Source organism: Solea solea, chromosome 20 (genome assembly GCF_958295425.1).
Source record: "Solea solea chromosome 20, fSolSol10.1, whole genome shotgun sequence".
Taxonomy (NCBI): domain Eukaryota; kingdom Metazoa; phylum Chordata; class Actinopteri; order Pleuronectiformes; family Soleidae; genus Solea; species Solea solea.
In genome coordinates, this window is record NC_081153.1 from 18,763,982 (window position 1) to 18,790,160 (window position 26,179).

General features: G+C 39.9%; 1 protein-coding gene across 2 annotated transcripts in view; it reads left to right on the top strand.

Annotated features, from left to right (window-relative positions):
• Positions 1-19,742, top strand: part of LOC131447259 (solute carrier family 45 member 4-like) — a 47,603-nt gene extending 27,861 nt beyond the window's left edge. For both annotated transcript variants that reach the window (XM_058618903.1, XM_058618904.1), the window contains exons 4-16: positions 8,234-8,422; positions 11,209-11,388; positions 11,551-11,741; positions 11,830-12,016; positions 12,856-13,311; positions 14,319-14,590; positions 14,986-15,147; positions 15,474-15,573; positions 15,673-15,753; positions 15,844-15,974; positions 16,614-16,682; positions 16,779-16,933; positions 17,695-19,742. In XM_058618903.1, coding sequence (XP_058474886.1) covers positions 8,234-8,422; positions 11,209-11,388; positions 11,551-11,741; positions 11,830-12,016; positions 12,856-13,311; positions 14,319-14,590; positions 14,986-15,147; positions 15,474-15,573; positions 15,673-15,753; positions 15,844-15,974; positions 16,614-16,682; positions 16,779-16,933; positions 17,695-17,878 — 2,357 coding nt within the window. In that variant the 3' untranslated portion in view covers positions 17,879-19,742. The remainder of the gene's footprint in view (positions 1-8,233; positions 8,423-11,208; positions 11,389-11,550; positions 11,742-11,829; positions 12,017-12,855; positions 13,312-14,318; positions 14,591-14,985; positions 15,148-15,473; positions 15,574-15,672; positions 15,754-15,843; positions 15,975-16,613; positions 16,683-16,778; positions 16,934-17,694) is intronic.
• Positions 19,743-26,179: the final 6,437 nt, after the last annotated feature.

Genomic DNA, 26,179 nt, shown 5'->3' on the forward strand with positions numbered 1-26,179 from the left:
AGTTTCCCTCGTGACACATAACCTTTAATTCGTATTTGCTCTGTAATTAGGAACTTGTTTGTTTTCTGGTCAGGTCAGAAATGCTGTGTCCACACTGACACCCGAAATCACTGTGGGTTGAGATGTTTATGAAAAGTAAAGGGAAAAATCAGCAAAAAAATGTATAATAATATCAGCATTATTATATATTCATCTAATTTTACATGTTCTTTTACAAATCCTAAACCAACAGAGGAGTTGTTTGTATCCACAGCCCTTGGCCTGATGGTAATTAATGCAAAGGTGATGCAAAGGGGCTGAGTTTAATTTTAAACCAAAGCAGTGGACATACACACGCACACAGTGCAACAGTGGTTATGCAGCACATGCAGCAGCATCCGTATATGTGGTAAAAAAAAAGTACAACAAAAAAGAACATGCATTCAGTGCAGCAGTGTGACTCATTAATGTCATTTTAATAGCTTTTAGACAACAATGGAGCTCTTTGGCACCGAAGAATAAGACAAATGAGCAGAATACTTGTCAGAAAGAACACTTTGGTATTGAGTTGTTGTTTTTTTGTTGTTTTTTTAAGATAAGAATAATCCTTAAAATATACCTGGGATTAAACAGGTTTTCACCAATGGGAATGTGTTTCATCTGCAGTAGCTCCCAGGTCAAAAGACTCTGCAGTGCACACAGCCTCAGCTCTGATCAGCATCAGAGGGAACGCAAGACTTGGGCGAACATGCTAATTTATTCTTCGTCTGCTCTAACTTGCCAGTTTGAGTGCAACTCTACAATCCCCATTCATGTTCTAGCTGTTAGTGTTCATTTTTGTAGTGATCCATGGTTTTTAGAACTTAGCTCAGTGTCATTTATTGCATCATTCAAACCCATGGTTGTCAAATCCCGCTTTTCCACTACACAGTCGGCACCTTTTTTTGCTTTACCATTAGTGATAGTATGTGGTACCTGGTACTTTTACTTTTAGTACCTGCTGTGTGACGAGGTCCCAAGCGAGCTGAGCCGATACTAAAATGTGACGTGGTCAGACTGCCTGGAAGAGTCAGGAGCGCGACGTCCGACACAAGAATCAAAGCGAACAATGTCGAACTGTAGATCAGTTAAAAAGACTTAAAAATCCTGAAAACATGCGTTAATCTCCAACATTTAGCAAAGGACATTTCTAAAATGTCAACATTTAAAATGTCTGGTCTGGTGTTTTTAGCAACAGCGCTGCCGAAAGCGCCTAATCACGTGCTGCGAATCGAGGCGAGCTGTATCTGTCGCTCCATCTTAATCTAATCACACTATACCAGCGTGTGAAGTATATGTGAGGAAGAGGAGGATGACGAGAGGGCAAATTTGCCTCCTGTCAAAAGTCGGTTGCTGACTTTGCTCGACCTGTTTGCGCCACTGTATTTTAACGTTGTTGGTGATCATGGTGTTACTGTGAGAGCTCAATATTTTCTCAAACGTCTGAGAACCACTGCTCTCATCTAATCTGAGATAGTAACCACCATAACATTATCAGTTGTAGTTTATTTTATTTTCTTTCTCGGACTTGTTTTGTGTCTGGTGCATCTGTGATGTCACAGGAAAAAACACCTTTTTGCCTTTTGTTAGCAGCGTCACTCAGCTTTAAAGATCTCAGGTGGAGCCTTTACTTCACTGCAGTAATCATCTCAGCCAAGAGCAAGGTAAACGTGATCATCATGTGACCGTCCAGGGGGGGGAAAAAGTGCATCTGTTTCTGACATCATCATCAGCTCAACACACACAGCATTTATGAATTATTAATTGGACATAAATCTGGATTAAATTTGTACATCCCATGTTTTTATGGTTACATATTTCACTCTGTTGCTGTGACACACACAGCTGGCAATAATGTTTCCAGTCTTTCTCCTGTGAGGTCGGCTGATGGACCATATTGTCATGGGATCCATCGTGTTCCAACAGTAATAATAATAATAGTAATAAAACTAATGATGTGTTATTTCAGGAGCAAAAACATTTGCACAACAGTCAAATACAGAGACCACTTTCTGCAACTTTCTTTGCCGTTTCTTTTTTTTTTCTTCTTCATGAAACTGTGGGAAACAATTTCAAAAGTAATTGTACGAGAGCAAAAACAGACATGCAGTAATCCTTGTTCAGGTTCTGTGCGGAAACAAGGAGAGGACTGTTGTGAAAATATGCAGCCTGGATGGAAGGACTCATAGTATTCATATCAACTGATCTCAAACATCCCTTTGAAGAAGGAAACGATGCGTGTCATTCGTTTTAAAGTTATTTATTTATTCTTCAGGTAAATGGGAGTCACTTTGGGTCATGTGGTTTGACGCGGTCGGACTGACTGCTGAGACGCTGAAAGTTTTCAATTGCCCCTGCTGTGTGCAGGAACGCACAAGGTCTGCAGACGTGGTGATGAATGGACAGTCTGTGTTCCCGATGGTCACACATCGAGATCCATTTTTAGTGTGCGTGTGTGTGTGTGTGTGTGTGTGTATGCTACACTTAGTTTTTAGGGTTTAGGGTTTAGGGTCAGACATTTAGTTGTGATGGGTGGTTACAGTGATACAAGTACACCTGTGTGTGTGTGTGTGTGGAGAAAATGTTTTTTCCCACACTGAATCATCTCCACTCTCTCTTTTTCTGTCCGTCTCTTCATCCTATCAGCTTATCCTCCTCTCCTCTGTCTGTCCTTCACATTTCTTCCTCCTTCTCTCTCTCTCCCTCCCTCTCTCTGTCTGCCTCCTCCTGCCATTTTTGTTGTATTTATTTGATGCTAATGCTTTCTCACACTCCTTCATTCCCAGTTCTCTCCCTCCCATGTCTCTGGTTGTGTTCATTTCTCTTTCTAAAATACTTCCTGCATCTCAATTCTCTCAGTATTGTTCCCTGTGTGTGTGTGTGTGTGTGTGTGTCTGCAGACAGTACAAGGAAAGTGTGGGAACTCAGATGTTTTATTTTTTTATTTTTTGTAGGTGTGTGTGTGTGTGGAAGCGTAGACATATCTTAATTTACTTGCCTCTGACTGTGTTTTGTGAGTGTGTGTCTGTGTGGGAACTGTTTACTACAAACTGTTTTCCTGTTTTGATGTTGACAGACCTACAGACAGACAGATTTCTATCTGCCGCTTTGTCTCCAGCTTTACGGCCGTGTCACTGGTTTGGCAGGTTATTGTGTGTGTACAATTTGAACGTGCACGTGTGTTTACACTGTGCCTTGTTTTCCATCCATGAACAAATGCCTACGGAGGTTTATGTGCAGCCCTACGTGTGTGTGTGTGTGTGTGTGTGTGTGTGGCAGAAAGAAAAGATTGAAAGGGTGGGAAGAGAAAAAAAAAACACACAGAGAAACAAAGTTTTCCTTCGTCTGAACAAACCACCAAAACCCACAACAGGAAGCTCTGTGTGAATGACACAGCCATATTAGCAACCGGGAAGCAAAGGTGATGGAGTCCCTGTGGTGACACGGTTCCCAAGACCTGGTCACCATGGCGACACAGGGTCAAGCCCTGTTTATGGCTGTCTGAATGGAGAGGTTCGACAGAAACATGGCCTGCGATGTTTAAAGAGAGGAGGATGCACTGTGCGATCCTGCATTGAGTGTAGAGTCAGAGCATAGACACTCTGGAACTTTGTGAAACCTTTGTCCAGCACCATGTCAGTTCACCTACTGGACACTGGTGTCCGCTCATATGTGTCCTTATTTATTGTCCTACTTCCTAGGCTTCACCTTTCAAACTGAAAGGCTGTGTCCTATTGTTGTATCTTGAGGTATAAAAGAAAGAACATTTTATTTAGTGTAAGCCACAGGGGGGCCACATTCTGTACTTTGTGACACTGTAGCCAGACAGTCACTGTAATTTTTCCCTGCTTTTGTTGTTATTTTATCAGTCCTGTCCCTTTCCATTGTCCCAATGTTCTCCCTCAACAAAACAAATGTTCTATATCACTCTAAAAACACATCTAGGTGACACCAAAATTCACATTTAAAGAGTTAAACGTCTCGTCAGTGTGTTGTTTTGGGCTCACTGGTTGTTGTGACAGTCAGACACACCTTTTAAATGTTTCTTGCACTAAGAAGAATGCATTTATTCATGCTGTGAGTGGATAGAAACAGAAATGATCACTATAACCTAACACACCACACTTTATCCACATGATGACAATTACAGTGTCACATTTTACTCCCAAAAAAGTCTACCAAAAGTAGACTATCTATGACCTATTAGAGCTAATAACACACACACACACACACAGTCATCATCTTGTTCTGCAAATCAAACTGCAAACACTGTCCCAGAAAAAAACAAACCTGTACCAAAACACTGAGGACGAAGACGATCTGCTGACGTCTTGTTGAAGAAGTTGCTGAGTTGCTTCATACTGAGTCCGACTCTGCAATGACAACACTGTGTTGTGTTTACAGCACAAATCACACACATGATAGATCAACATACCCAGTCTCTCTGTGAATCCCCCATACAATGCCGCTCTTTATTCACAATTGGTCAATGTGCAGAGCGGACTGTGCAGTGTGTGCTGCTGCTGTGAAGTCAGATTCATTTTTTTTTAATTCTCACCTGCAGCTCCTCAGGTTTGCAGCACTCCCGTGAAAGCTCGGCTTCACTAACCTGCGTGTGGATGCTGCTTTATGAAAACCACCTGCGCTTTTCTCAGTCTTTGAACTTTTTAACTGGGGTTAAAAGCTAAGCGAACTCGCCGCAGCCTGCAGCTACGTCACAGTGAAAGGGTTTACAATCCATTTGTTTTGCATGACGGTTTTCACTTGGCTCTCACAAAAACACTAACAATCCCAACACACCCCTCTTATTCTCAATCTCATGCTTCTTTAGAAATCTGTCCCTGCTGAGCAGTTTTTTTCTTCAGCTGAGGATCAATGAAACAAAGGCATGTTGTAAAATAAACCACAAAGCTTTGTATGTCCTCGTTGTCTTGTAGTGTCAGATGCCTAATTATAGACTGTCGTGAAAAAAGGCACATGCGCGAGTACCTAAAACCCGTATTATCTTAAATGGCCACCAGGGGGCAATTCCACTGGTAAAAAGAGTGTTTGTTTTTAATCTATGAGAAAATGACTCTCACTAGATTTAGTAAACATTGTCTTGAAGTGTTTATAGAAAATGACACAATAAGAAACAGGGTGCAGTTTAATTGTTCTGTTTTTAATGATTCTTTGTTCTATGCCAAATAAAATAAAACACTTCATATCCATAGATCATATGTAAGAAATGGGCATAGACTGTGGTTTGAAAAGTAGAGCATCAGTTAGCCACCAGGGGGCGATTCTATGGAGTCCATGGAAAAATTCTAGTGCTCACTTTTATAACTTTGGTAAAAAGATAAGTTAATGATCTCAATCGCTTGTTCCAGGTCTTTTTCAATAGAACATGATGTCAGTTTTGTAAATTTTGTTCCGATTTAGCGGTAAATTGATGAGCGAACAATATGACAATCTGTAGTTTCAGATTGTCTATTTAAAAAGATATTTAATGATGGTGTGGTCTATAGGGCTGCAAACCATCATTTTCATTTCATCGATTAATCTCTCGATTATTTTCTCGATTCATCGGATATTGTTCGGTCCGTAAAATGTTGAAAAATGTTGATCAGCGTTTACCAAACCCGGAAGTGATGATGTTCTCCAATGTCTTGTTTTGTCCGCAAACAAAAATGTCTTGTTTTATGATTTCTTTGTTATACGGAGCAAGAAACTAGAGAATATTCACTTATAAGAAGCTGAAAAAGCAGCAAACGATGAACCCTTCTGTTACCAACCCTGACGTCACAGTGCGCTGACACTTCTGCATCACCACCAGTTGAGCTAATGCTGGCAACTGGTTTGCCTTCCTGAAAACAATGCTTGTCAAAACCATTAATCTGTTTACCGAACACCTGTGCGCCACATAATCTGAATACTTTGCCATGCATGAAAATGCATTACTCTCAGGTACAGGGCAGGTACATGTCTTTTGTTCAGTGTGTTTTTATAGGTGTGTTTGCCGCAGACATATTTCACTCACTTCACTTCAAGTTGTTGACTGAGAGAAACATGTGATTCATCAACTGCATTAAAAACACGAGGAATACCGTGATTGCAGTAGTTAGGATTTCACATGACAGCGGCATTTTGTACACAAACAACTGTCCAGACAAACGTCCAATCTCCCTGGAAACCCCCCCCTCCACACATTTTCAGCTTCATCAGCTTCAAGCTCAAGGACAGATTTTCCTGCATTTACCAACCAAATAAGTTTTTTTGTCTTTTGTGCTGTTGAGCAAGCAAAAGGTGCTTTACTCTGGAGGTGTGTGTTTAAATTCACACTATAATGTAAATTCCAATGGCTCTTCACTACATTTTAAGTGGGTTCATACCTGTACGCACATCTGCCCTGTTATGATCACATGAGACAGACGTTATTACCGCGTCCTAACAGGGCCAAATCCTAATCTGACGTCTTCATATCCATCACTTTCTTTTATTCCCTAAGACGCTAATCATCAGTGTCATATTCCTCAAATTATTCTTCAACATTTCCACATCTCTGCTGTCTCGATGCTGCAGATTGAATAAAACATTTAAATGGACTCCATTAGAAGCACTTTAAGTGTCCGTCTCTCTTCCTGTCTGGATTGTGCGGCAGCCAAATGGTCAGTCGATGTATTTTCATTAAGCTGCATTAAGTGACAGTTTGACAGTGAGACGATGATAAAGTTCTGATCCAATAATGTGTGACTCAGCTGACTTCACTTTGCCTCCTCCTTCTCTCTCTCTCTCTTCAGCAGCTCAGTAAAAACCATGGTTCTGTGTCTCTGAGGCATCATAAGTGTGTATGATGGAATATAAAAACCTATCTGTCTTTATTATACCTGATCCTAGATCTGTTTTTTTCTTTTTTGCAAGCGTTTCAGGGAAACCTGGTCTCACAATTGAAGCAGTTAGATGTTGATTGAGCCTTTGCTTTCATGCTCTTAAGTCAAATTCCCCTGTAATTGTCTCTGTTACTCACAAAAACCCTCTAAGAAACATGATCGCTGAGTGTCTACTCTGCTTCTCTTCGTTAACCTTTACACGGGAGTTGATGTTGCTGTCCTTTTGTGCGATAATCCAGGGTGAACATTCACACACTTACGTTCAATAGACCTGAGCTAAATCCTGGTGTGTTGCACGGTTGCCATGGCTTTTCCCCTCTCTCTCTCTTTGTCTTTGTTTGGGGTTTTAACAGAAGTCAGACTTAGTCAGACGCAGGTCGACAAGTAGGTAACTGAGGTGACAACACAAACACAAACACAATGGCCAATATACAGTGTGTTGCTGTGTATTTATAGACCTGCAGAGACACTTGGATGGATGATAAAGACTGGAAACTTCACCATCACGATCACGTCACCATCATGTGGAGGATAAATCCGAAAGAAAATGAGTTTTTCTCCTGAGTGAAATTGGAAGACAAAGTTAATTTTAGTTCTGACACTATTTGAAAGAAAACAACCAACGTACAGTGTATAAATAGTATATCGACATATTGAACCTTTGCTATATAAATAATGAACTGTCCATACACACTTTGAGATGTAACACACAAATGTGGGAAATGTCTGTGTTTAATAAGAAGTCTTTTCTGTCCATAAAGAAGTTTAAAAATAAGTATTAATTGGATTCTTCAAGCAGCCAAACTCACTCTTTAACTATAGTGCTAATTATCAATATCGACTAAATTTAAAACCTTTTGATCTTAATGTTGTTTTCGTCATGTGACCCTTGTCAAAGTAGAATATTACCAACTCAACTATTTAGATAGTTAACATCTAAATGCAAACATAAGGGTGTACATGGATACTGTGTGTGTGTGTGGAGGTAAATGCTCTTTGAAGCACTGATACAGTGACCCAAGAGGATAATAAAGTAGCTTATCCAATAAATAAATGAACATAGTTGCACTTCATACAGTAGTTATATCCTCCTCTTCCTCACCATATTTTTCTTTTATGTATTGCAGAATAAAGTAATAATACTAAATAGCAGTTTTCCTGGTTAATGAATTTAATTGTTTTTGTGTTAAAGGCTGATGATTCTACCGTTGTTTATTCACCTCAATCCATTCTGATCAAATACTGTGGATGTAACTTGCACCCCCTAGTGGACAACATACAAACTCATGGTGTGTTTTGGTTATTTTCTCACACGTGGACTCTCTGTTTGTGTCTCATGTCTCCAGGTCTTCCAGAGCAGTACTACAGCCTGACGTGGTTCCTCAGCCCAGTGCTCGGCCTCATGTTCACTCCTCTGATCGGCTCGGCCAGCGACCGCTGCACTCTGCGATGGGGCAGGAGGAGACCGTTCATCCTGGCGCTCTGTATCGGCACGCTGTTAGGAGTGGCTCTGTTTCTCAATGGATCACTGATAGGTGAGCGTGAGTGTGTGTGCGCGCGTCAGTGACACAACGTTGTAGTGTGTGTTTCTTTGTCCTGATTATTGTCCCTTTTAGTTGTCGCTACTTTTTTTGCATTACTCTTTGACAAGATGCTCTGGATGGTGCTAAACTCACATGCACAATATCCTAGTTTAATCACAGGGTTTAATAATCCACACTCTTAAAAATCCATCCATCCATCTTCTACCGCTTTATCCTAGGGTGGGGTCACAGATCGCCAGTCCATCACTGGGACACATAGAGACAAACAACCACCTACTCTTACACCTACAGTCAATTTAGAGTGTCCAATTTACCTAATCCCCATATTGCATGTTTTTGGAATGTGGGAGGAAGCCGGAGAACCCGGAGAACCCGGAGAAAACCCACGCATTCACGGGGAGAACATGCAAACTCCATGCAGGAAGACCCTTGTTCTTCTTGCTGCAAAGGCAAGAGTGCTAACCACTACACTCTTAAAAAGCATTCTGTGATAAGATAAAATAGTCCTTTATTAGTTCCACAGCAGCAAAGACAGTAAAGTTAAAGGTAATAGGTAGGTAAAAGGTAATAAATAATAAACATGCATTTTCACATCTGTGAATGTACAGTTTAGAAAAATATCAACAATAAGTCTACAAAAAGGTACAAAATAGAACATTATAGACATTAAGTTACCAGCATACAGTATGGGCTTGATATTCTCAGTATAAACAGGATTGAACATGTATATTGAAATTACAGATTATTGCACGTGGGATGAGTAACATGTTACATGCAGTTTACTGAGAGCAGTGCTACTGACGTGAATTGTTTTCAGAGAGACAAATATAGACATATTTCATTTTCAAACAGTAGCATATGTAAATACGTAATCACAAATTTAATCACAAATGTATCACATGTTTAAAATTGTATTGATTTGCAATTCACAGCAGTTTTAAAGTCCATGTTAACAATGTAACACAGCTCTCACAGTTATAACTTGTGACTCAAATGAATGCGAAGAAATGACGCTCTGATTCCATAAATATTGTTTTTACGTTCTTGCTTGAATGTGCTGGTTAAATTGTTTTACTAGTTTGACAGCACCGCAGTGGAAAAACAATAACAACAATGTTGCTTTCATCCCACAGAAGTAACATCGTGACTCTCCTCCCTAAGGCACATTTATAGCACATTTCAACAGTGAGGCAATCCATTGTGCTTTACAAGAAATGATTAAACACAGCAGGAGAAGTAAAAATGACGTTGTGACGTTGCAGTTAACACAGTTTTAAAACTGTTGAAACACACTTTAAAAAGATAAGAGATTAAACCGAAATAGAACATTGCAAAGCATCGCAATCCTTGTGGGGACATTGCCCTCAGTCAAGCCCTTGGCTTATTGTGTCACTCAAATGTCATGACAAGGTCATTTTCATCTCATTTAATCAAAGTAAATTGATCAGCTGCCAACACGGATATTGATCGAGCACTAACTTTATCAGCGTAGTTCCGGATCGCGTTGTCATTAGCCGTGTGTCGCTGCTGCTCACATGTAAACGTGCACACACGCTCATTAGGGAAGGTTTGTGTAATCAGTGGATCACTACTGTTACAGATTAACGGTACAAACACACACACACACACATGCGAACGCGTGCGCACACAGTCGCTGTGACATTTCAGTAAACCTCTACAGTTAAACCATCAAATATTGTTATTGTATTGTGTACATATTAATTGATAATAAAAATGACCTTGAGTTGCAGCCCTACCTTGAGATATTGTCCTCAATTTTAGACTTTAGACTCTGCACATTATTAAATGACGTAAATGACTCATGACACATTTTCAAATGTGAACCACATGGGTCAAACGTCTGCTGTGCCACAATAGCAGACCGGACCTTTTAAATGACTTTTAATAGAACAAAGTAAAGCTATAAATAACAATAAGACTGTGTGAACTGTTTTTTTTTTCTCTCACCAAACTGAATTCGGTTTCTATTCATTTATATTCCACCTCATTCTTCTGCCCAGAGGTTGGCACTATGGGTCACTTTAGGCCATGTGTGTGTGTGTGTGTGTGTGCACATGGAAGAGAGAGAGGGAGGGAGAGATGGGAACGGGTGAATCAATGACCTGGATATGAGAAATAAGGTGATACAATGACGTGACGTGCACATTTCCATGGTTGTGTATATCTGAATGTGTGTGAACGACATGGGTTGACATGGGAAACGAGGTCTAACCTGTATATGTTTGTGAATAAGTGTGTGTGTGTGTATTGACATGGGAACACAGGAGCAGGCAGTTCACAGGGAAATGCTTCCTGTTTGCTTCTCCTTCACAGCCAATCACAATTCACTTCCTGTCTGTCTGCCTAGTTGCTAGTGAGTAGTGTGACTCCATTGTGTGTCCCCCCCCCCACACACACACACAAAACACACATGTCTCCTTTATGTTAATTGATTTCAGATTCTGAAGCATGTTGTGTGTCACACTGTCGAATATTTCTACTACTACTCTCGCTCTCTCGCGCACACACACATAGAGAAAGGTTTAACATATACATTTAAGTTTGTTAGAAGTAATAATAATAATATATAGCTACTGTAAAAATATCTTAAAACATAAAATGCTCTCATAATTATTATCTGATGATCACATGGTGTTTCTGATCTGAGCAGTATACTCTATGCTGTCAATAGTATTTTCCGTTTCTGTGTTGCCTGGAACCCAGACTATTTAATCGCTCTACAGGCGATTAAATAATGTTCCGTCATTCTCCATCAGGTCTGTCTTTTGGCGATGAGCCAGGAAGTCAACCGATTGGCATTGTTCTCACCGTGCTGGGAGTCGTGGTGTTGGACTTTTGTGCAGACGCCACAGAGGGACCAATCCGAGCGTATTTGCTAGACGTGGCGGACACAGAGGAGCAAGACATGGCGCTCAACATCCACGCTGCTTCGGCGGGTATGGCTGATGTCTGACACGTACATCTTTCACTTTCTTTACCCTGTTAAATACATTCACAGTCATGTAGCCACTGAATGTAAAGAAGGTAAAAGTAAAAACGAGTGTGTAGTATGTTTGGGCTCATGTCGGCTCAACCTGTGTGTTGAAACCTATGTGCAGGTCTTGGCGGTGCAGTTGGCTACGCTCTTGGTGGTTTAGACTGGACTCACACCTTCCTCGGAGCAGCCTTCAAGTCCCAGGAGCAGATCCTGTTCTTCTTTGCTGCCATCCTCTTCTCTGTGTCTGTGGTTTTGCATCTCTTCAGCATCGAAGAGCAGCAATACTCTCCCCAAAATGACAGACTGGACCAGGTAATGCAATGTTGTCAAAATGTAAAGTAAATCACACAAAAAAACTTGTCCTGGTTTCCTTAACATCACACAAATCCTCTCTCACCAGGAGAGTCCAGATCCCGCCAACCAGCAACTATCAGCCAACGGCAGGACTGGACTTCTCGCTCCCAAGTTGGAAATGATCGGAGAAGATGACACGATGGACAGCTACAACCTCTATGACCCCTATGAAGATGACCATTCAGAGCCAGGTGATATGGACATGGACTTTCTAGAGGTGGAGCTCGTGAGAAGTAAGTCTGAGAAAAGGAAAACTCCCTCATGTTGTACATGGAATGTCTGGTCTTGTGTTTTCAAGGACGTCTTGTGAGACTTTTATCACAGTTGTCATTTAAAGTAGTATTTAAAAATGTAGTGTTTAACCATTGAATATAAACACATTTCCATTTCCAGTGAGTTGCCTGGCGACATTCCCACGTTGCCCATGTGTTTAATGTTAAGACAGACAGAGGCAACAGGAATATTGTGCTAGTAAAGTGAGACGACTGCAAACAGGTATGATGGAATATCTGTGTAGGTCATAGGTCCAGGTCATGGTTTTCTCCTGTAGTCAGCTGGAGGCGACTGAACCTGCTTGAGTTAAGTTAAAGATGTTTCACCCTTGATCCAAGAGGCTTCTTCAGTTCTGAAAAAAAACAGGTGTTTAACCTCTGAGGCTGAAACCTGTCTAGAGAGTCGTGAAGTTGATCGTTCACCCCTCTGTCATCAACTTAACTCAAGCACGTCCAGTCGCCTACAGCTAACTACTGAAGGTATGGCCGAAAACACGAAAACAAAAACAAGTGCTCAAGAAGTCAGAAGTGGATATACATGCTACACACACAAGGGCTCTCTCAGTCAGGTCTGATAGTATTGGTTGATCACTTCTGTTCACCACAACAGACCAAACAGAAGCAGAATAATAAATAGAAATCACCAAAATGTTCTGATGAAGCACAAAACATAATAAAACAGACAATATTTGTAGTTTTACAAATGGTTCTCAAGCATCTCACAGTATGAGTATGTCGTTATAGTCGTATCTCCGCTCGTTTGCTCTCTTCTAAACGGTCTTCTCCTCGTCTGTCTTCAGGTAAAAGTGACAGCGTTCTCGCCATGGCAGACTGCACTCTCGACCACTTGGACCATGATCCGTTTTTCCTGTGCCACCTTGAGCCGTCCATCTTTGCCGACCGCCTTTCGCCCTATCACGGCTCGCCGCCGCCGACATCCTACTTGTTCCACCCCAATCACACTCCCTCCAGGTATAGCAACATCAGACGCAGCAGCAGCGCGGGAAGCGAGGACCTTCTCCGCGCTCAAATCGACAACCACCAAACACACGCCGTCACTCCCAGAACTTCCCGCCTCACCTCTTTCTTACAAGAAATGGAGAATGAAGACAGACAGGAGGCTCTGCTTCACAACCAGCTCAATGAGCAGCGTGCCATGAATGGGCAGCTGTTAGCCAGTGGAACCAACGCTGATAGAGATCACACTAACAGCCTGAGCTCTAAAGGACAGGCCCATCGGGCTGGGATGGTCAAAGGTTGGTATCTTTTGAGTATTTTTTTTTGTTTTGTTTTTTATGATAATAATAATAATAATAAGAACAATTTTGATGAATTATTAACCCTTAGAACACACAGCATTTAAGTTGCTTTTTTCCCATTATTATGTTAAATTGTATATACAGAGGCTATAAGAATGTGCAATATAGAGATTGTTATATCCTTTTTTTCAGCACAACCTATAGCAATCTGACCAAAAACATTTTTTTTCATTTCCACCAACTATAAAAACACACCTGAGTGTAGAATTTCTTAAATTTGGAAATTAGTCAAAGAAGTTATAAAAGAAATATAGTTTCTTTTGTGACTTTTGTACAATTATTATTATTATTTTATTTAAACTTTATCTCAACAACCACTAGTATTAGGGCCTAGTAAACATTTCTTTTCACAGACTTTGAGAATAAAGTCGTAAATTTACGAGAATAAAGTCTTAGATTTACGAGATTAAAGTTGTAAATTCACGAGAGTAAAGTCGTAATATTCTAAACTGTTGTTTTAGAAGAGGAGAGTTGTTAAAATGAGGGCTGTGGAGCATTTCGTGGAATTGTACTTTAGAATAGGTTTCTGTGGAAAAAATGCATTTTCTTGCTTTCCTCTTCTAAAACAACATATTAGAATATTATGACTTTATTCTCCTAAATTTATAACTTTAATCTCTTAAATTAAGCCTTTATTCTCACAACTTTTATCTCGTAAATTAAGTCTGTGAATTTTTTTTCCCCTCAATGTGGCCCTAATACTCCGTCGTAAACAATAATCGTTTACAATAATATGTATGTAGATGTGAAACAACGACGATTTGTTGATAAAGGTACAAATAAAATGTTCAGCAATTTATAGAATGCTTTTATTTTGTAGTCTTGATTCAGACCTATTGGTGTTATGGTATGAAGGGTAAAAATGTGGTAACAATGGCAATGTTACCACATTTGTGTGGTCTCTATCTCCTTTCTCATCTCAGTAATCTTATCTTTTATTCCAGCTGCCAGCACTGGAGCTCCGACGAGGCAGTCACGTCACCGACACACCTTCTACCGCCAGCCGTCATGCACCTTCTCCTACTACGGCCGAGTGGGGAGCCACCGCTATCGCTACCGCCGCGCCAACGCCGCGCTTCTCATCAAGCCGTCTCGCAGCATGAACGACCTGTACGAAGTGGAGGCCAGACACAGGAGGAGGAGCAGACAGAGGAACAGACACCGCAGTGGAAACACCAACTCCTCCAGCGGAGACACAGAGAGTGAAGAGGGCGAGGTGAGGGATTCACAAGTCGAATAACAGACTTTGGTGCTGTTAATACTACTGCTGCTACTTGTAATGTACTGGTAATCAGGCAGTCGTCCTCATGGTGGAGGTTAGACTCATTTATGGTGCGTGTGCGCGTGTTCAGTACCAGTCAAACTGTACTATGTTTTATGACTGAGTTAATGGGTAACAAATAAGAGAGAAACACAATTAACACTGAGATTATTGAGGTTAGAGGTTGCCATGACTTTCCCAAATTGGGAATTTCAATTTCCAATTACAAGTGAAACGCACCATCAATTCAAGTGGCAAGGAGGCATCTTTTCACCATTTAAAGACCCATTTTTTGTAAAAAAGATTTTGCCTAATGTAACAGTCATTCTCCTCTCTTTCTCCGACTTTAGGTTGAGACCACTGTGCGGCTGCTGTGGCTCTCCATGCTGAAGATGCCTCCGGAGCTTCTACGACTGTGTGCCTGTCACCTGTTCACCTGGTTCGCCATCATCGCCGAGGCCGTGTTTTTCACCGACTTCATGGGACAAGTCATTTACCACGGAGATCCCACCGTACGAGCATTTAAAGCTTATACTTATCAAGCTTATATGTGTCATTTTGTGAGAAGTGTGTTAATAAAAATTGACAAAAAATTTCCTTCAGTGGTGCAAAGTTTAAAGAAAAAGTGCCATGTCAGTGTTTACCGCACTACAGATTCAAAAGAGTCACCTTGAACTGTATACTGGATAAACTTAATTTATATCAGCAAGCTAATGATGTCTGAGTGACATTAGTTTCTTTGGAAAATCCACAATGAGCTAATGACTTTTTTGGCAATGAAGTAGGATAGAAGTTGGCTACACCACATCATATATTGATGCCTGTTTCTCTCTCTCAGGCTCCTACCAACTCTACTTTGCTGGTTAACTATCACAGAGGCGTTCAGATGGGATGCTGGGGACTGGTTATATATGCCATGACTGCTGCTACCTGCTCAGGTAACAGCTCACAGTCTCACTTGTCATGTTAAATTGCAATCATGTTCATTCTCTGGCTGTGAAGTTGTGAAAGTAACAACTAGTGCTTCTTGTTTCCAGCTCTCCTTCAGAAGTACCTTGACAACTTTGACCTGAGCATCAAGATCATCTACATCCTTGGAACACTTGGATTCTCTATCGGTACAAACCACTGCACAGTACAGAAAGAAACATATCTGTATTAATAAATATGAGCAGCTAATAAGTCATTCTGTTTTTTCCCCTTTACAGGAACCGCTGTCATGGCAATCTTCCCTAACGTGTATGTTGCCATGGTGATGATCAGTAGTATGGGCATCATCTCCATGAGTATCTCCTATTGCCCTTACGCTCTGCTAGGACAGTATCACGAAATGAAAGAGGTACTCGCAGAATTAGTATCACATGTTGGATAATTAGTGTGCGCAAATATGTGTGTTAAAGGTCCAGTGTGTAAGAATTAGTGACACCTAATGGTGAGACTGTAGATTGTAACAAATGGAGAACTTTACCTAAGCATTGTGTTGGCCTTCATACATGAGAAAACATGTTGTTCTCCTTCATTTGTGTTGTAAACTTCCCCTTCAAAGGCAAAATGCACTCTGGCTGGTTCCAAGGCTACAAAAAAACAAAAATTTTCTATTTTTAAGCGATTACACACTCACATACAGACATGCTTTTGGTTAGTTTGTTCAATTTCTGCCAATAAACCCTCCTAAAAGTTACACACTGGACCTTTAAAGTGGTGTTTCCCAACCCTGGTCCTCAGGGAACACTGCCCTGCATGCTTTAGATGTTGCCCCGCTCCAACACACCTGATTCAATCAAGCTCTGCAGAAGCCTGATAACGAGCCATTCATTTGAATCAGGTGTGTTCTGCTTTAAAGCATACTATGGTGGTGATATGTTCAAAAAAAGAAGTCACTTTGAAATAATCTTTGTTTAAAAAAAAACAAAAAAAACACAGGTTCTGTATCTTAACTAATATTAGTTTTGAGTAAATGTTTCTCTGCGTCCTGCAGTACATCCATCACAGTCCTGGTAACTCCCGGCGAGGCTTTGGTATCGACTGTGCCATCTTATCATGTCAGGTGTGTGTGTTCACATTGTCTCTATAAAATGTTCCACTGACTGTGTACTGGCTAAGAAGTCTGTCTGATTTCAGTTAACCTGGTGTGTTTGTGCAGGTGTACATCAGTCAGATCCTGGTGGCCTCAGCTCTGGGTGCAGTGGTGGAAGCTGTCGGCAGCGTCCGTGTAATTCCCCTTGTCGCCTCTGGGGGCTCCCTCCTTGGATTCTTCACTGCGTGCTTTTTGGTCATTTACCCATCTCCCAACAGCGGGTGAGAACACCACCTGGTCTTAGTCATTTGCTTTGTGGAAACTGGATGTAGACCTTTAGGCCAATTTCCAAGGTCAACAGTTATTATACAGTTATTGACCCACATGCAAATCATTCTTAAAGGCTTAAGGCTTATTTAACACTGCCTTAAGGACACTTGAGTAAAAACAAGTGTGTTACAAGTCACTTTTTATAATATTACTTAAGTTAAAGTCTTAAAGTATATGACGGTATCCAAAGTCATTTTCTGATATAAAATGTACTTAAGTTTTAGGAGTAAAAGTATTAAAAAAGAGAAGAGTGCGCATTGAGCCATGGTGGATCAGTGGTTGGGTGAGTTGTCTTTCAATTGGAAGGTTGTGGGTTCAATTCCTGGCCCTGCTAGTCCTTGTCCTTGAGCAAGACACTTGAACCCCATGTTGCAGCGTGTGAATGAGTGAATGGGTGAAAACTATAGTGTAAAGCAGTTCATCAAGACTAGAAAAGCTCTATATAAATACAGATATAATACAGACCATCGGTGCTCAAAGTGCCCAGCACAGAGCAGCGTTACCTCGGCCTGACCACTCATCAGGCTGTGTTTAATTTGATCGGTCCTTTCTGCCTCTGAGATCTGAGATCGGATCATGTGACTTGAGCGACAGCATCAATGAGCCTATGAACCTGCACAGATGATAATCACCTTACGAAGAAAGTGAAGAAATAAGCCAAATGTGGAACTATTCCATTTGTTACAGTTGTGATTCTTGTTGTGATTGGCAGGGAGGGGAACTCAGCCAAAGCGTCCGAGAAGCGAGCCCTGACGACGACGGCGGAAAATCCAAGTAGTGGTGAAGCGGCTGTTGCCGTGGCGATAGAGAAACCCAGCTTTCTGAAACTCAACAAGAAGGGCAAAGCCACTACCACCACCACTTCCTGTCACACTGAAAGCGAGTCTGCCCTGTGATTGGCCGGCGGAATTCACTTTCATCACCAGTGCTGCTGGAAAAAGACACAAGGATGACCCACAAAAAACAAAGAGGAGCAATGGAGCTCTCTTTAGGTCTGTCCTTGCTTTCTATAATTCGGACTTTGCTGCAGTAAACAACTCAATCCGGCATGGGACCAGTGTCATACCAGACCCACATGCCCTGCAAAAAAAAGAAGAAATCATTCTGGTCCTAGCGCTGCTGTTTCAGCTGTCTCTGAAAATTCCTTCCACTCATCCCTCACATCGACGATAAGTGAGTCACTTATGGGTCGTTGTTTTAAAGCAACACTATGTAACTTTAGACACTTAAGACACTTAAAACAAAGACTATTAATCTCTTCAACAGAAATCCTTCATAGTTTTAGGTTTCCTCGCTTAATTTCAAAGATGAAAGCTACTTTTTAATCAGTTTACAATCTTCTCAACATCATTAAGTTACATACTTGGAGATGAAGTTACTCAGTGCAGTGAAAAGAGGCGTTCACGGGCCTGGTTTGAGAATGAGGAAAAACACCATTCTCCCTATAACAAGTCAAGACAAGATTATTTGAAACCTGTTATTTTAATTTAAAACAAAGTTGCATAATGTTGCTTTAAGGTGAGGTTTTCTCCGTCTCTCAGGGCCTCTAGGAGGTGCTACTGAGCAGCCGCCTGGACACGAAACTTCAGGGGATTCACACTTATACAAACTCTCTCACGCACACACACACACGCATGCACACGCACATGCACACCTCTACATCTGAATCGGATGAACGCCTGAATAATGAACGCTGTTGATGAACATTACTCTTTGAAGCTGCAATCACTTAAAAAAAAAAAAAAAAAGGTTCTTCCTCGCTGTGGAACCGCACCAATCGAATCTTTGCCTCGTGATGTGGACACTTTTGGACGAGAGAGACAGAGTGTGTGTGCGTTTGACATCTCAAGTTGGAGTCACAGCGTTCACCAAAATAAACCGAACGCACTCGACTTTGCAGGACTTTTACAGCATCTGTGACAGTAGCTTTAAGACTCTCGAGACTTTTGGAAAACGGCAAATTGTGAAACTAAGGCCCCGGAGTCTGGTTCCTGGAGGAGATTCTGCAGATCACAGGTGTTTTGTTTTTGCCTTCGTCACAAAACAGAAGACCTAGCGTCTTTCATTTAGCTTTGATTCCAGGACAAAAAAAAGAAATGGACAGCGTTAAATAAGCTCTGTTTGTGAGTGTTAGGTTGATGTTTATTGAGTGAAAGAGCAAAGATGCAATATCTGCGGCATACAGGGCATTACAATCCCAAATACTATTTTCATGTGTGTTGTTTTGGAGCAGTCAGAGACAATAATGACACGATGCTTCTGTTTATTTTGAAAAATCAGACAAACCTACTTGCTGCATGTTAGAGGAGCGGAGAAAAACAAACCAAACAGCAGAGGAGAAGGGAGATGTGGAGTTCTTCTCTCTCTCTCTTTCTCTCTTTTTTTAACATGAAAAGCTGTTTACACAAAGTTTGTTACTAATCGCACATTAGCTGAGCCATTGTTGATGAAAGCGTTGCAGCGTTTAATCAGAAAAGCATCTGAGGACTTTTAGCGTCTTGGTTTTGTTTGTCTTATGTGCGTGAGCAGCGGGGCGGAGTTCCCTGACACTGCTCTGTTCCAGTGGATCCAGTAAATATACCAGAAATGACCAGTGTCTCAAATGGACACCATCATATTTATAAATGGATCCTGGTTATTTGAAAAGAAAGACATCGTCACTGTTTTAGGGCCTTGTTGCTTCCGCCTCGGTGGAGGACTGTGGTCCTGCTTTGGTTGAACTTTAAAAGAGAATGGAATAAAGTTGTGGTTTAACTGCCAGTTAATGCAGTGTGTGGTTTGGTGAACTAGAGTTTAAGAGGGAATAGATGTGGAGAAATGTATTTACTTAAAGACAACGTAGTTTGACACTTAAAAATGTGCTTTATGTTGCTCTGTGGTTAGTGGAGAAACTTGTTACCACTCTGCGTGTCTGCGTGGTAAATATGAAGCTATCGCCAGTCACATGAGCTCGTTCTGTCCAACGATAACAACGTCCTCCCACCAACACATGTTTGGTCTTTATGCATGTTTAAAAAAAACAAATTTAATCCTGTGTTAATCAGTAATACTTTAAGGTGCTGGTCGGCAGAGTTTTGTTGTCTTTGGGCAGATACCGGCTCTTTCTAGTCTTAATGCTAAGCTAAGCTAAGCTAATGGGCCGCTGGTTTTAGCTGCATATTTAGCGTAGACATGATAAGAGTTGCTTTAAATGTTCAAACTCAAGAACATTTGACACACAAAGTCAATGCAGACCCAGAACAATTACAGCTTCACTCAGTTTGACTTTTTCTGACCGAAAACAACAACGATGAGGAAGTAAAACTACAGCGATTTAAAACACATATTAATCAAAGTTATCCTGTCATTTTTCATTCAAGTGCAGCCTCTGTCTCCTCCTGTGTCCCTCAGAAGGAGACGTGGTAAAGAAAATGGATATTAAAGTCTCGAGCCTGAGGTTATATAATCTTAATCTTCAGAATGTTTCTTAGCTGACAAAGCTGGATGTGTAAAAAGAACAAAAAATCTTGAGTGAAATGGAAGATTTGATTGTTTGTATTGTGACGAGCAGGGTTTCTTTGTTGTTTTTCCTGCATTTTTCAGGATAAAAAGCCGTGGATTCGGGGTGAGTTTTCCTTTCAGCTCAATCAGCTGAACCATACAAATTGAAAGGAATGGACATGTAAAAGGTGAAGGGTTCATTTATTAAATGAAAAAGCATTTTATTTCAGCGTATGTTAAAGAATTCAGTGCAGGATGTTTTTGGGGGAGTTTTTGAAAAGAATTTACTGACTTATGATGCTTTTTTCCCCTCATATGAGCAGGTGTTGCTGCACAGTTTAACCCTGTTTTATTGTTTTTTGGGGGGTTGTTATGTTCAAACAAGTTAAATTCCTTCCAGAATTTCAGGTACATTCAGTTAGTTCCAGAGCAGAGTAAAGAGAAGAGAAGACATATTTTGCTTCTTGGGTTGACTGTGATTCTGGGACAGTTAAAAAGACAAAAGACAAGGAGGTACAGGTGCCTTGGTTTGTGCACGGCTTCTGTGACCACCGCGGCAATAAAATATTCTGGATTGAAAAAAATGGACAGAGAAACTTCAGTTTGACTGGACAAACGTGAAGTTTTTCTCTTTGGTTTATGGATGGTTTGCATGCAAGAACAGCGATGATGCATGTGTGGAACACCAAAGTATAATCACTCAAGCTCTTTCCTTTATTGGCCTAATAGGTCAGGGATGTATTTTCTAATGCATGGCTGGATGTTTATGTCCTTTTTTTTGGTTTATTTTAAGTGTGTAAAACAAACAAACAAAAAAAAGACCAACTTATTCTCTTGAAGCATCGTGCTTGGGTCCGGGTCAGTACACTCTTAACAAGCATCGTGTGACTATTCTGACTTTTTGTTTTTGTGGGTTATAAAGTTCCAGGCTGCACTCATCTTGTTTTTTTGAACACACGTGTGGATGGAAAAGCATCCGTGAGAAACTCCCAAGCCGTGAATACTTGAAGTGCAACTTGAGTGTTTCTGTTCCAATGCAGTGGAAAACTTTGGATTTTTCTCTTTATTTTTTCTCTTTTCATTTTTTTTGAGGGGGTTGTTCTTAATATCCCAAGCCTTCTTACTCGTCTGTGTCTCTGGAATGTTCTGGCACCACGGCCACTCGCTTGGCCTGCTTCGGAGGAGATTTGAGTTCTTACCTTTGATTCCATCTGGTGACTTAAATACTTAAGATATTTCTTTCATTTTTTTTCTTCTTTTTTTTTAAAAAGGTCAATGAATGTGAGATGATTTCAGTGGAAGTCATTTATTGTTTTCATGTTTGACATGCCAGGGGGAGTCTGACATTGCACAGAACTTGCACATTTTTAAGTTGAGACAAAAGGTAACCAGTCAGTAGAGCTTTGTTGCGAAAGAAAACAAACTAAGTGTGGATATTTATTTTTGAGTTTTCTTACCTGAAAAGGACAATTTTCACACTTAAACGTTATGCTGTGTGCTGTCACAGATGGAACAGTGTGTTTGTGTGAGCAGTCACGTCACAGCTTTTCACGTGTAAAGCAAAAAAAAAAGAAGCAAGGGTGTGTTTCAAAATGTCATCTCAGTGTTTGCGTTTCTGTTCTCTGCAAATCACCTGGTTTACACTTTCACTCTGGAATCAATGGCTGCAATACCCGAGGTTTCTTTCCACTCTGTCTGTCTGCTCTGGTGTTTTAACTCAACTAGTAAATGTCTTTATTATGATTATTATTGTTATTATTTTTAATCTTTTCTTGTAACTTGAGGCAGGGCCGCACGCAGCAGATTGGCCTTTACCCTGGTTTCATTGGCAGCCATTTTGGCTCCACTGTCCTGATCACTGAATGAATGAATGTGGCCATTGTGGTGACGCAGTTTTATTATTTCCAGCCAGCAGCTGTCAGTGGCAGCAGTGTCAGTTAGTGTGTGTGTGTGTGTGTGTGTGGCTCTGCCTCTAGTAAACTGTGTTAATGATGGAGGAGTGAGATGCCTATATATATTTAAAGATTGGGAAAAGCAAGTATGCAAAGTATATATATGTATATATATATATATATATATATATATATATATATATATATATATATATATATATGCCTTGTTATTTGGTAAAAACAATGTACATATACATACTTCTCTTTTAGTTTCTTCTTTTTTTGCTGCTATAAAAAAGATGATTATTTTTGTTAGGAGGTTTTTGTTTTCTATATAAAGACTGTACATATATACATATATATATATAAATCTTGTGTTCTGTAAATATGCTTGAGCCTCCATATGTAGGACTCTGGATGAACACTGTATGAAACTCACCTCTAAAAAAAAAAAAAAAATAATCTACTCAGAAGTTAACCCGACAGTGACTCGTTGCATTATTTACCCGCTCTCAACCACACGTCAAAAACATGATATAAACCTTCACATTGTTTTGTTGTGGAACTACTTTGTATATAATTACTTTACGCGTATATCCAGGAAGATTATTCAGATTAATGCTACAAAAAAACCTTATTTTCATGATTTATTTATCTGTTCATTTGGTCCATAAAATGTCAGAAAACAGTAATTATGGTTTTTCTAAACCTTAAAATGATGACATCCTCAAATGTGTTGTTTTTTATGTATAAACTAATTATAACTAATAGTTCTTTGTAATAGAGGAGCAAAGAAATCCAGAAAATATTCACAACTAAGAAACTGAAATCAAATAATTTTGTTTATGAAAAATACTCAAACTGATCAAGTGATTGTCAAAATCATTGTTGCAGTCCCAGTTCACATATTATTACTAATAACAATAACTAACAAATTCATGTCAAAAGTTTGTATGTAACCCAAGGTTGACCACACAGAAACAACAGAGCTACTTTTTTTAAATTCAGATATATGAGAGAACAGTTTGGGATATTTGTATTACAGTTTTAAAAACAAGATACTTTTATTATTTATTAATATTAATAACTTATTTATTAAATAGAAATCATTCAGGATTTCAGAGGTTTAGAAATTGTTATAAAGGTTTTTATATTAAACGAAGGTAAGTAACTAGTTTCCATACATTCAATTTAACTGATTTAACTACATATCTACGCCATGAATATATTAAAAATAATAACTACAGTTTGTCAGTTCCACTCAGTAAATTGGTGCACACAATAAGAAATGACTCCCGTAAGTAATGATTGAAAAAGTGACTCCATCGAGTCTAATGAGCAGTTTTGATTATCCTTTTTTTGTTGCTTTGGTTGTAAAATATTCATTCTTATTAAGAAAGAAATTCAATTAACAGATTTATTTTTTCTTATTTTAAAGACATCTGTATTACTGTTGAGTCTTTTGTTGTTTAAGCTTTAGAGATGATGAAACTAAGGCAAAAAACCCAGATAAGATCTAGATAATATGCATATAATTACAGAATGAACCCTAGAGAGTGAGAAGTGAAAGAAAAAAAAGATCGAAGATGACTTTGTTTTAAGTTTGCTGCTGAAATAACCTGCTGCTGCTGAAATAACCTGCTGCTGCTGAAATAACCTGCTGCTGCTGCAGTTTCGGAACCGTTTCCTCTGGTCACAACATCTTAACTCAGCATCTTCACAGCAGACGACTGGTTTCCCATAATGCCTTGAGGTCAGACAGCAGAGAGAAGAGATGATGAGATCAGTGAACTTTTGTTCCTGCTAAAAACACACAGACACACACACACACGCACACACACGGTGACCGTGTGTGCTCATAATGAACTGTTATGACCTCTCATCCCTCTGAAAGGATTAAAGGGAAGTACCACCAAACTGAGTGAGATGATCACATGACTGCTATGAGTGACACAGGGATTTGTCACACTGTAGCTTTAATTATCAAAGTCATTATAATTATTATCAAACACTTACGGGAACATTTGTAAGGTGAAAAAAATGCATGTATTTCAGTCGTAAGAGTCACTGTAAGCCCAGTTATCTAATGACGATGACCAGAACGTCAGCCTATTACTAACTGCTGTGGTGAAACACTGCCCTCTAGTGAAAAACAAACAAACTGACTCTTAGGAATGAGTAGATTTATTCAGCACTTCATGCACATAATAATTGTTTACAAACATTAATTTAGTTTTAAAGAAGCTGCACAAACACTTGTCACTGGCCTACAACAGCAAAAACTTACAATATTTCAAATGCATTTATGCACACATTTTTTAACATAAAAAAAAACAAAACTCAAACAAAAAACTAAATAAATATACAATTTTAAAAAACGGTTAACCTAGGTCAAGCTACATACAAACAAACAATATCAATTATGAAGATAAACGTTTAGGTACCACTTTACAATTACAACAGCCTACGAGAGGATTAATGCAAACACTCAATAAATTATTAATGTGTGTTATAAAATAAAAGGGGCAACAAAGATTCATTTTAATTCTTATACTCCTGTGAATTAATCATTTTGACCACATGTGCAAATTCTTAATTCTTGAATACTTTCATTGCTGTATTATAAAGTGGTAAAACCTTTGACTATGACACATACATGGTGTTAAGGACACTTGTGTTGTTTTTCAGTCTTTTCCCAGATAAGACAAATCAGACTAACAGCTAACATCCTCATCATCATCATGTCCACTAAAATGTCAAAAAAATCAATGTGTTGAGGTTCAAATTGTGGATTTGCTTTCCATGAAAGTAGGTGTTTGCCGCGGACACCCCGACATTTGTAAAATGCTAAACAAAGGCATTGAAGGGAGCAACACTTTGTAGTTGAGAGACTGTCATGAGGGTTTATACTCATGAAGAGAGCTTTGCTTCCAGCTTATAGTGTGTTGACTCAAGACTCGGCCCTTTTCTTTTCCTCTTTGTGTCATTCTCCATTACCGTGTCATTTACATCATCCTTTCGGCTTGTTTTTAACCTCCTTGTACTTTTGTTTTAAGGTGACAAAAGAAACAGCATTACAGTAAATTTCACAATGTGTGGTTCACATTTGCAATTTACTGTAACCAGTCAAAGCTGTTCAGACAAACATCATGTTCAGGTTGAAACTTTTTATAAATACTATAACCTTGACTCGATGCAGGTCAGTCACTCTAGACGACCATGTTATCGTCTCCACCCTCTTTCCAGCTGTTTTGCTGCTCTGTACGTTCATGATATCCTGCTCCATGTGAATCAGCTGACTGAATTCCTGAAGTATTCTTTTGAATACTGCCTTAATTATTCATCTGCTGCTGGTGCCAATCCCAGCTGACATAGGGTGAAGGGTGGGTTACACTCTGGACAGATCACGTCCATCACAGGGCAAATATGAAGAGACAAACAATTATTCACTCTTACATTTTCACCAGTTTAGAGTGACCTGTTAACCTCTGCATGCTTTGGACTGTGGGAGGAGACTGGAGGGAACCCACATGCACACACAGGGAGAACATGAAAGACCTAGGCCAGTGCACGAACCAGCAACCATATAGCTGTGAGGCAAAAGTTCTAGCCATGTGTACCACTGTGTGGCCCCTGCCTTGATTAATTATTTAGCATTCTAGTGTTTTTCAGTATTTTACGCCTCAATTAATAAGAAGATGACAGGATGACACTTGTTTGTGTGCGAGGCCTGTAATGTAAAGCACTTTGGCTTGTCGATTAGACAAAATCAATATATATTTAAAATGTAGCCCATTTACCATTTTAACCCGTAAACCACTTCAA